We start from the raw sequence: 12,586 nt of genomic DNA on the forward strand, positions 1-12,586 counted from the left end.
ACAACGGAGGTCGAGAAAAAGGAGACCAATGAGCTAGTGGCTATTGGACGAGAGCGGATGACCATCTCCAGACCTAAGGGATCTTTACACCGTTAGAAACCGGCTAGTGTTCTGCAAGTCACTTTTTTCAAAACCAACCAATCTACATCAGGAATTACGCTGATGTGTTTGGATTATGCCGGGTTCTTTGAAAACCCATGATAAACACCCTAACTTAGCCATGTTCAATTCCTTGATTGATCAAAACTAGCTCAATTGACCTAATTTTTTTGCCATGAAATACAATTAGTTTACTGCAAGTAGGGTTTTAGTATACAAATTGTTACTCCTATTTCTCAAGCAAACCAAGAGCAAGCAGCAAATGACAAAACTACCGAAAATCATAACTTTATAGCAAAGTACGAAATGTAGAACTAACTACAAGAATGTCCACCACCAACAAGCACAAGTAACCAGTTCACCACAAACATATGATATAGCATCATTACAACTAATCAAGATAGATCCATCTCAAGCAGGATAAAATATATCAAGTGAGAAAGGTAGTGTTGCTCAATCTCAACCTCACGTGAAACTGCGCATATGCTGACTTTAATTTAGTCCATAGCCATTTGATTGCTAAATGCTAAGCATCCAAAGTCCCACCTGATACAACATGTAATGAAATAGATTAAAATGCTTGCAAGAGCTAGGAGGCAGGAACCCACGAATAAAACAAATATGCAGCTGATTTCATTAAGATGAAGTGAAGCATCTGGAAATAGCCAGGTTGTTTATATATACTACATTCACATTTCGATATACCTGCATCCATCAGATCAACTTAATAGCATACAGAGAGGCTATAAAAACAGGTATCAACTAAACAGGAGGCAGACACGCAAAATGGTGAAGTAATATAGTCCCACAAAGAGATTTAACTAAAGACTCAGCGCTCTTAGTTAATTACAGAACGCCTAGCAATTGATCCAAAAGAACTGAATGGTCTTACATTATGAAATCAATAAATTAGTAAAAAAATTACAGATTACCTGGTGAAGCGTTGGCACACTACTTGGAGATAATAGTGCAGGTACAGTAGTTTGCATCGTAGTAGCGCATTTCCTCGGATAGAGGGCCGGGCGTGGCCACCACACTTTGCACCTTGCGATCCCTCGTATCAATAGCTAGGACCCACGATTTGGGGTGCCTCCAGTTCTCCCTCGCAGTCAGGTAAACAACATGCATGTCATTTCCGTTCATGCCAATAACAGGATCAGAGACATAAAGATTCTGCAAGTCTATCGGCGGTAGCTCCGATTCCAGGTGGTCGCCGAGGAAGATGTCGGAAGCTTGGAACGTGCCGTCCATGCGCCAATCATCGTAGGAGTTACTCATCTCCTTGTTGGTCCAGGTGGTGATTGTCCAGTTTTCGATTCGCCAGCGAGGCGACCCAGTTTCTTGGTCATACACAAACACAACAGGGGCGGCCTTGAAACGAACCTCAACTAACCTGAGATGGCCACCGACGAAGGCGATGCCACGGCTAGTTCTTCCAGATGTTAGCTCCTCGTCGCTTGGATCGCCGTCAGGTTTGGTCAGCTTCAGTGGGAGCGGCAGCGGAACGCCACGTAGGGTATGGTGACCGGAGAGCATGTCACAGAAGAGGACGCCGCGCCAGAGATCGACCCAGCCGATTGTTCCTCCAAGAGTGAGCACAGTGGACATATTATGTGATAACAGAAGGCGATAGTTGACGGGGATGGGAACCGGGAAGTCGTCCTGCGGCGACTCGACGGACAGCTTCTTGGAGCTCCAGGTCTTAGTCTCGGAGTCATACAGGCGAAGTGTAAAAATGCCGTCCTTACGGTCCTGAGGAATCATCGAGGCGATGGTGTAGTGATCCTCTTCCCCGCCGCGAGGGAAGATGCCAAACGCATGATACATGCGGACCCGATCTTGCGGCGGCGGGTGCGGCAGCAGCTCGAGAGACGGCCGGTTGGGGTCGGCCCGGTACATGAAGAAGTAGGACGGCAGCGCGGAGCGGACGCGGTACGCAGACCCGACGTAGACATGGAAGAGGATGAGGTCGTCCACCATGGCGAGCGAGGATGGGCGCTCCGCGAGAGCGGCGCCGGAGCAGTGCACGTAGAGGTTGGAGGGGAGCGGCGGGCGCTCGCGGACGAGGGAAGCGCATATCTTCATATCATCGGTAACTTGGCAGTGCGTGGTGGTTTCGTTGGTGTTTTCGCCAATCTTGGCGTACCTGTTGAGGAGGATCCAGGTGGGGCGGGAGGAACCACCGGAGGAGACAGTGGTGGTGGCGGCGGCGGACATGGTTTTGGTTTGGATTCAGAGTTAGAAACTCTCTCCGGCGGCGGCGGCGGAGGAGATGGTTTTAGGAGCCTTTGCTTGGTCATCCGCGTACATGGGCCAGGTCGTCAGGCCCAATGCGCCGAGCAATCAGCGCATAAGCCTATTTCCTTTCTACGTACCTAACAACTTCTATATGAATTTAGCTTTTCTTTTTATGATATCTGTCCTCGAACAATTTCTAGAAGTTACCAACATAAAACAGTAACATATAGAAAATTTATGAATATTTAAAAGGTTTGGATTTTAATTTTTTATAATTTTAAAATGATCGCATTTAAAAAAGTGTTCGCTAGATAGAAAAATTCAAAATTTAAAATGTTCACAAATTTTAAAAAGGTTGAGGTTTTTAAAAAATTTAAAGGAAAAGATTCAAATTTACATTTTTTCAAAAATTTTAAAATTCAATTTTGATTTTAAAAGGTTCAAATTTTAAAAATAGTTCACCAAGTAAAATGGTTTTAATTTTTTTTTTACTATTTTCGATATGCTAAATAAGTATACCACATCAGGGTCTTAATTTTGGCAAGGCCGGATAACACATAGATAGTGGTGGGGCCTACGGCCCAACCGAGCGGCCCAGCTGCTGGAGAATCAAGATAGAGGAGTCTAGCCCAGAGCCTAATTGGTCGGATCCGCACCGACATAGATGGTAGGTTGGATCCTTGACGTGCAAGAAAAAGACAACGTAACATAAGTTAGACTTAGCCGTGTTCAGGTGGATCTCTACCATGTAACCCTAGATCAACACTTTTATAAAGCTGAATCCTGAGAGCCTTTGAGGCAAGTACAACACAACTCAATGTAATCTCGTACTCATTGCTTGATAATTTCAGACATGTAGAAGTAGGGCCTCGTCATCATCGTGAGGTTTCTGAAGTTGGGTAACTCATGTATCCCCATCCTGATGACTCCTCGCCCCATGGCTTCCCCTCTCTCCCCTTCGTGAGGCACCCCACACCGGAATACTGTCAAATATGCAACACCATTTATAATTTTAAAAATTTACAATATTGATAAATTTCATAATTTTAAAAAGGTTGAGATGTTAATGATTGTTTATACCAAGTAAAAATAAACAAAGAAACCAGAAAAAATGAAATCGAAAAACAACATAAAAGATCTTCGTCCCTTTTGCGTTTTGGGTTGTTTTGATTCCTTGTGTGTTTCAAGCAGCAGGAATTTTGTTTATCTGTCTCCAAGGAACCGAAGCGACGACAGCTTGGTTTAACCAGCTGGTTTAGGTAGCGCGCGCACGTGCACGAGTGTGAACCAGGAAGATGGCAAGTGTTGCGTCGACCCCATCGTGTCTTCATGTTTGCCATGCTGTTGGTTGATGACTGTCACCGGCACGGCACATACGAGGTTTCCATACCAATAGTGACCCGTCACATGACAGATCATAATCTCGACTCAGAAGGCATGAAAAAAACACCAAAATCATGTTTATCATTTACTACCTCTAATATTTCTACTAAACTGAATAGTCAAAAGTTTAATCTGCTTTTGTTTTTACATGGATGGAATTCTTGTTCCTAGCACATAATCCTGGCAACACGGGCATTGACAACCCACCAGCAGCGGAAGAAGATGAAGGTAGTCAAACCTATGATCCGAGTTTTTGTTATCTCTTCCAAAACTGAGCGTTCTAACCATACGTGGATATGTCTATTGGGTCCCCTCTCGACTAGGTAGCGCATTTCCTGAGGTAGAGGGCCAAGCGTGAGCGCCACCTTTGCACCTTGCGCTCCCTTGTATCAATAGCTAGAACCCATGACTTGGGGTGCATCAATTTCTCCCTCGCTGTCGATTATCAATCTCGTTCATGCCAGTAACGGGATCAGAGACACAAAGGTTCTGCAAGTCTATCGGTGGCTCGGATTCCGGGTGGTCGTCGAGGAAGATGTCGGAAGCTTGGAGCGTGCCGTCCATGCACCAATCATCCTAGGAACTACTCATCTCGTTGTTTGTCCACGTGGTGAGTGTCCAATTTTCGATTCGGGTGCGAGGTGACCCAGTTTCTTTGTCATACATAACAATGGCAGCCTTGAAACCAACCCCGACCAACCTGAGATGTCCATCGACGAAGGCGATACCATGTTGAGGTGGTTGGGCGGGGATAAAAACTGTGGAATTCTTTGAATATTTTTTTAGACATTTTTGGTTTTTTTACTATACTAACATGTGGGACCAAGTCCTCCTCAGCAAAATGACACTTGTATTTTCCACCTCAGCTCTCACAGGTGGGTCCCAATATCAGTTTCATGTTAATTCGTTGTAATTGCGCCATTTGCTCGAACTGCAAAGAATTACGCCCAAGATGGTAAATTTACACTACCAAAATATAAAATGGTACTATTTCGTAAATTTCGACTAGATTGCGGTAGTTTTATGCTATTAACTCTGCTTTACCTATTTGTATCTATACCACGCTGTGATAGAGTCTCATGTTTAATTTTGTAAAAAATAAGTTCATTTGAATACATTTAAAACAAGCATAACTAAGGTAATTTTATGTTCATCTATTATTATTATTATAGTATATATGGTTCCATTACCATGTGTAGAGCACATACGTGTTGTGAACTTGCTACGGATTCTAACTTGCAAGAAAAAATTGCCGATGGTTAGAAATTTTTATCGGTATAGGTACCTAACAATAAACCAGAACCACAACTAAGATATCTATTTGATTGTACGATTTATAGATCTCTATCATGGTAATTGTGGATATTAACATATATACACTAACACACATACACGCATATATATACAAATACACCATATAATTTTAGCAATGTGCAAAAAATAGTTTAAGTAAAACTTTATTGCAACATAAATTTAAATTATCACAAGAAAACTATGTGTTATAGATAAATTACAATTGAGAGAACTAATATCCGGAAATAATGTTATGTGGTTAGTTAAGCAGTCTAAGTTATCTAAAATTATACTCAATAAGAATAAAATATGATAACAATAAGTTTAGTACAAGTATAAAAGTTATGTACAAGTATAAAAGTTATGTTACACCGATGGGCAATCGGTACAAAGAATACTAAACTACGGAGAAGCGAATGAAAGAAAGAACAAGAATCAGAAATCTAAAAACCAAAGTGATTGTAAGGTTGTACCCTATGAGGGAGGATCCCGGCCGCCTGGGGGTGGTGACTCTCCCTGTGCGACAGGCAGCAGTTGACACAAAGGGAAATCGTGGGACAAGAACCTCGCAAGGTAAGGCGGCGGAGGAGGATGAGGAGGGAGGGTGCAGCGGCCATGGTGGGCGGGCGGGGTAAGAGCACGAAAGAAGCTGAGAGACTCGGAGAGAAGCTAATTGCTCATGATCTGGTTGGCCGAGGGTGAGTGCGAGGGAGGCAGACGATATGGGATGGGGAAGAAGGGGGTTCCATTATTTAAACATCAGCGCTAAGGCTAGTTTCCATTTGGAGTCGGAGAGACGAAATCGGCCAAAAGGCCAAACCGACATACTCTCATTCTTGATCATCACAACAAATCACGCTACTCACGGCCAGAAGGTTTAACATATTTAAGTATTATGGGTTGAACTATTGTTGCTTTGATATTCCTATGCATTAGCCATATAATTATTGCAGATATTGTTGCTGAAATGCTTTTGTCGTTGATATTGTTGGTGATATTTTGTTATGGTAGTGAAATGTTGATGATAGTGTTGCTCAAATACTGCTATAGGGCCCGAAATGTTGCTGAAGTGATTAAATGTTGTCAAACTATTGTTGTAATGTTGTTGTTATGTTGAAATATTGTTATACTAATGTAGATAGTGTCTAAACCCATTGATATCCTACCCGAATATCCGACGGGTTGGGAGTAGTAATCGAGAACTTGATGAACATACCAACCAGTAAGTGAATCCGTAAGTGGGGGAAGAGAGGCTATATCTAGCTTTTGCTGCCTGGTGAGCCTAGTCTTTCCATGATTTCAGTTCAGAAGGACTATCTGAATGCCATATATCCATGGATACCTTTGTGGGCGGGTCAGACTGAGGATGATGGGTATGGATTTGGTTTTAGTATATCCGTCTAAACCCGCTCCATCGCCATTCTTACCGGGGGCGCCAGGGGTGCTTAGGCCTGTAGCAGCCTTAGGGAGCCGTTGAAGCATGTAGGACGGCGACCGATTAGGGGATTCGCCTCGAGGGGACGACCCGAGGATGTGTACTCAACATATCATGCTACTCAACACAAGCCTAGGCGTGAACATGCTTTGTCTCATGATCATCCACAGCTTCCTTATAACGATTTCCTCACGACAAAGCACTATAGTCAATGTAGTGATAGAATATGTGTATAATAGGTTAGCTTTGTATTTGTATCTAACCATGTATTGTACCCCTGATCCATATATAATGAGATGAATAGGCCGGTACACGTTGTGCTGAGCCAGCCCACAATACACTTTTCCATCTAGGTTTTCATGGTATCAGAGCTAGCCCTGACCTAGCCGACGCTTCCGCCTTCCGCCGCCGCCGCCGTGCGCGATGACTGCCACCGATGCATCCTCCTCGAGCAGCTCGGCTCCAACTCTTCCTCTCGATCCACCATTGACCATGGTGGAGTCTTCCGCGCCGTCGACCACGGTGACTACGGTGCCACCTGCTGCGCCCTTTGTCGCGCTTCCTTCCGCGCCGCCATCTGCGGCGCCGCTGCTGCCGGGTTCCTATACCGCGGCTCCGCCGTATTCCCTCTGGGGAACAAACGCCCTCGCATCGATCTACACAGATGCCCTGTCCATGGCGTCGGCGGGCTCTCTCTCAGGCTTCGTTGCACCGAGCTCAACCTCCGGCCCGATCGCGCGTCCCACACAGTTTGGGGCGGGGCCCTCCTTCGTCAACGCCCCTTCTCCCACCTTCGCCAACATGTCTATGCCGGGCATCATCAACATCCAGTCGGCGATCACCATCCGCCTCAACAACGAGAACTACTTGTTCTGGAGGGCGCAGGTTGCTCCTCTTCTCCGCAGCCAGATGTTGATGAGATACTGTGACAGATCTATCCCCTACCCCCGGAACATGTTGGGGTCATGCACACCAGCGTGATGATACCGCAACCCAATCCGACCTAACAACACTGGATCCAACAAGACCAGTCCATTCTCTCGATGTTCGTCTCATCCATGACCGAAGGCGTACTTGGGATGGTGATGTTCACCAACTCTTCTCGGGGGGCGTGGGAAACTCTCAATGGTGCGTTTGCATCCACGTCCATTGCTCGCTCCTCCGGCATTCGCCAACAGATGGCGGAATTGAAGAAGCACGATCAGACGATCAACGTGTACTTCCACAGGATGAAGGCCCTTGCTGACAAAGGATTAACTTGTCAATGCCTACGGGTTGTAGACTAGGGTTTAGTTAGAAGTAGAGGGCAAGTAGATCTCGAAGGTTTCAGCCGAAAAGTACTCGATGATATGAAAACTAGGGTTTGTGAGACAATGAATCGATGCTTTCTTTGTCCCTCGACTCCCCCTTATATAGGAGGTGGAGCCGAGGGATTCGTGATGTACAAGTTACAGAGTTCGGGAAGGTTTCCAACTCCTCCCGCAATATTACAAGTGTTCTCTCCTAATACAACTCTAGCTTTCCTTAACTAGCAAGTTGGGCTTCTGAATTCTTCTTATCCTTCGGGTCGTGGGCCTTCAGTAAACCCCGGGTACCATCTTCGGCAGGCCCATTGGGGATGCCTATGTCAGTAGCCCCCGAGATTTTGCTTGAATCGTAGAGTCAAGGAAAATCTCCACCTTTATATTTATTCGATAACTCTGAATTTTATCACATATTTTTGCATACAAATTTCTATATTGTACAGGGATAATGGTAGTTGGGGCTAGTTCATCTGACGGATCAGGTACTAGTTAACTGCTCTAATGGCAATCCGCAAAAACCTACTTCAAGATCACGTCCCTGGACATGATCTCGGGATACTGGTGTAAACTTCGACAGGTGCCGCTTAAGGTCTTACCATTCTGTCGAGTCCCAGTCATATTTATCGGGTACCTAACGCGTCCGTTAGGATTTTTCTTCGTATCTGTTGATACGGATAAAAGTAGCAAACCGACGTCAGAGACGGCGCCACGCCACACAGAACGGATCCGGGGTCTAACCTTCGCAATGTTTTGCGGCATTCAGAAATTGTTCGCAACTTTGGCGTTCTGAGAATATATTGTCGAGTGCTTTTTCGGCTGTTGGAATAGCACATTTTATTGAGTCAATGGATGACTTATATTTCTCTCCCGATGGGAGTATATGTAGAGTTATGTATATAACTCGAAATATGCTCACTTTTTCTACTTCTTTTTCTCTCTCTCTTTTCTTTTTTTTTATAATTTCATCGGGCACGCTGATGACCCACAAGTATAGGGAGTGTATCGTAGTATTTTCGATAAGTAAGAATGTCGATCCCAACGAGGAGCAGAAGGTGTTGACAAGCAGTTTCGATGAAGGATTCACTGTAAATGCTCACAGACAAGTATTCAGGGGGTTTTGATGTAACAGGTGAATAAAGTACGAGTAAGTAAAGTGCGAGAGTAACAATTGCAGCGAGTGGCCCAATCCTTTTTAGCACAAAGGACAAGCCGGGTTGTTTACTTATAATGACCAAACGTTCTCGAGGACACACGGGATTTGAGTCTAGTGCTTTCGCTACATACGGCTAAATAATCTTCATTGTTATGATAAGTGTTGTGTGGGTGAACCTATGCTAATGTACCGCCCTTCCTAGGACTAATACATACTTGTGATTATACCCCTTGCAAGCATCCGCAACTACAAGAAAGTAATTAAGAATAAATCTAACCACAGCCTTAAACTCTGAGATCCTGCTATCCCTCCTGCATCGATATACCAACGGGGGTTTAGGTTTCTGTCACTCCGGCAACCCCGCAATCGGCAAACGAGTACAAGATGCATTCCCCTAGGCCCATAAAGGTGAAGTGTCGTGTAGTCGATGTTCACACGACACCACTAGAAGAATAACACCACAACTTAAATATCATACCATTGAATATTACTCAACCATAGTTCACTACTAACAGTTAGACTTCACCCATGTCCTCAAGAACTAAACGAACTACTCAAGAGACATCATATGGAACATGATCAGAGGTGATATGATGATGAATAACAATCTGAACATAAACCTTGGTTCAATGGTTTCACTCAATAGCATCAACAACAAGTAGAAATCGATACCGGGAGAGTTTCCCCTATCAAACAATCAAGATCAAACCCAAATTGCTATGGCGGTGACGGTGTCCAGCGGTGGAGACGGCGGTGATGATGGTGGAGATGATGATGATGGTGATGGAGATGATGTCGAGCTCGATGACGGTGACGATGGCGTCGATTTCCCCCTCCGGGAGGGAATTTCCCCGGTGGATTCCTGCCCGCCGGAGAGCTCTTTTCTCTCTGGTGTTCTCCGCCCCGCAGAGGCGGCTGTGGCTCTTCGCGAGGTACCCTCTGTGGCTTAGGTCTTCGGGACGAAGGGTTTCGCGAAGAAAAGGAGGCGAAAGGGGTTGTGGGGCCCCCACACCACAAGGTGGCGCGGCCAGGCCATGGGCCGCGCCGGCCTGTGGTCTGGCCCCACCTTGGGCCTTCTCAGCTCCCCCTTCTGGCTTCCTTCGTCATCTGGAAAAATAGGATTTTTGGTATAATTTCCTTCCACAGTTGATCTTCCGAAATATTGCGTTCTGACGGTGCTTTTTCCAGCAGAATCCTGGCTCCGGTGCTCGATCCTCCAATAATGATGAAACATGCAAAATAGATGAAATAACATAAGTATTGTGTCCAAATATGAAATATATCAATGAATAACAGCAAATTATGATACAAAATAGTGATGCAAATTGGACGTATCAACTCCCCCCAAGCTTAGACTTCGCTTGTCCCCAAGCGGCGAACTCAGTAAACAGGACCACATGTTTATGGAGTGAAGAGTCGATAAATAAAATACGGACAAGAAGCATCATATTCATTCACACAAGACATTCTAGTAAACAACTTCCTCATATAACTCAACTTGGAACAAGTATAAGGTAATCACAAATAAAGGTGCATAAGAAATCATAGTTGGTGATGGCAAACTTCGTTCTTGGTCAGAGAACAATTAACAGATTATATTTATCTCATTGAGCAGCGCTCTCATGTTAAAGTTTATATGGCACAACTTGCATACTCAATCATAATAGTCTCCTCATAATCATTGATAACTTGCAAAGCTATATTCATTCAGATAAAACTTGAACTAAACAAGGAAAAGTAAAAGACATGATGAAGCAAATCACAATATAATGGTTTGATCACAACTACTCAAATGCTTGCTTGAGATGGAGGGAAATAGGTTCTTGACTCAACATAAAGTAAAAGACAGGCCCTTCGCAGAGGGAAGCAGTGATTAAATCATGTGCTAGAGCTTTTTCAGTTTTGAAATCATATAAAGAGAATAAAAGTAACATTTTGAGAGGTGTTTGTTGTTGTCAACGACTGGTAGCGGGTACTCTAACCCCCTTGCCAGACAACCTTCAAAGAGCGGCTCCCATATTATTTTCATTTTATGTGGCACTCCTTCCAACCTTTCTTTCACAAACCATGGCTAACCGAATCCTCGGGTGCCTGCCAACAATCTCATACCATGAAGGAGTGCCTTTTTATTTTAGTTTTATTATGATGACACTCCCCCCAACCTTTGCTTACACAAGCCATGGCTAACCGAATCCTTCGGATGCCATCCATCAATCACATACCATGGAGGAGTGTCTAATTAGGTTAATTAGTTTGGGACTGGGAATCCCATTGCCAGCTCTTTTTGCAAAATTATTGGATAAGCGGATGAAGCCACTAGTCCATTGGTGAAAGTTGCCCAACAAGATTGAAAGATAAACACCACATACTTCCTCATGAGCTATAAAACATTGACACAAATAAGAGATACTAAGTTTTGAATTGTTTAAAGGTAGCACATGAAGTATTTACTTGGAATGGCAGAAAATACCATGTAGTAGGTAGGTATGGTGGACACAAATGACATAGGTTTGGGCTAAGGTTTGGATGCACGAGAAGTATTCCCTCTCAGTACAGGTTTTTGGCTAGCAAAGTTAATTAGCAAGCATAAGAGTTGAGGGAAACAAACAAATATACATGTGATAGAAACAATCATGCATCTTCCTTGTAAGCACAAACAATTTTAACTTCAGAATAATAAACTATGAGCTAACAAGAAAGAAAGACAATGAAACAACTACATGTATTTCTCTTTTCTACTTAAACCTCAAAGTGTTGTTGCTATTGACCAATGCTAAGTTTGCCAAAACCAAATAGATTTATTCAATGCTCCCAAAGTGATACCAATACTAACAACAAGGTAAATCATATAATAGAGATTGCAAACTAAAATAAGATGTGCAATATGTAAATGATAAGACTTCTCATTAATATTCCATAACGATAACTCACACCAAGGGATACATAGATAACCAACTAAAGGAGAGATACTTCCAAACTGCAACCCATCTTATATGATAACTTCCCTACTCATGATATGACACTACTTGACAATAAAAAGTAAAAGGTAGTGATGATGTGATACCGCGGCACTCCCCCAAGCTTGGAACAAACCAAGGGGATGCCAATACCGATGATGAATTACTCCTTCGGCGATGGTGGTGATGAATTCCTGACAAGCTTCTCAATAAGCTCCTGAAGCTCATCAATCTTGTATGTGAGATTGCGAATCATCTCCGAATTGTGCTCGACGCGGTTAAGAAGTCTGTTCGACGGCGAGTCCCAACTCTTGGAGTTATTTCCCCACTCTTCACCCTCAGGCTTCCTCCTTCCTGCAGTGTTAGAGCGATCTATATCCCAATTGCTAGGCAATGCTACCTTGGGAGTCCCTTCAATTTGATTATTGAAAATTAGATTGTGGAAGGGATGGTGAATGCCTGATAAAGATGTTTTTGGAGCTAGGTAATGACATGGAACCGCTCCTCCAGTGCGAATTCTTGCGCTCTTGTTTGCACTAAAAGGGTTGTCCACCACCTTGATGCTTGCGATGGTAGCACGCGGGTGTGCGCGCGAATCTTCCTCCACCTCTTCTTCATCCTCTTCCTTGACGTCCTTGTCCTCCTCTTTCCACCCAAGATCTTGATTATCTTCATCCGGAAACTCCTTGCCCTTGTTCTTGGAGACCATGGTGCTTCTAAACTG

The 12,586-nt window shown here is 44.0% G+C and overlaps 1 protein-coding gene across 1 annotated transcript; it reads right to left on the minus strand.

The window, feature by feature from the left end:
• Window positions 1-380: 380 nt before the first annotated feature.
• On the minus strand, window positions 381-2,342 carry LOC127338314 (uncharacterized). Its single transcript, XM_051364485.2, has 2 exons — window positions 1,032-2,342; window positions 381-645 (listed from the first exon to the last, which is right to left on the minus strand). The coding sequence occupies exon 1, from the start codon at window positions 2,314-2,316 to the stop codon at window positions 1,051-1,053; it is 1,266 nt and encodes a 421-aa protein (XP_051220445.1). The 5' UTR covers window positions 2,317-2,342; the 3' UTR covers window positions 381-645; window positions 1,032-1,050.
• Window positions 2,343-12,586: the final 10,244 nt, after the last annotated feature.

The sequence above is a fragment of the Lolium perenne genome, chromosome 3, assembly GCF_019359855.2.
Source record: "Lolium perenne isolate Kyuss_39 chromosome 3, Kyuss_2.0, whole genome shotgun sequence".
NCBI lineage: Eukaryota > Viridiplantae > Streptophyta > Magnoliopsida > Poales > Poaceae > Lolium > Lolium perenne.

Coding starts and splice junctions, on each gene's coding strand:
- LOC127338314 (XM_051364485.2), bottom strand. CDS start 2,316: ATGTCCGCCGCCGCCACCACCACTGTCTCCTCCGGTGGTTCCTCCCGC.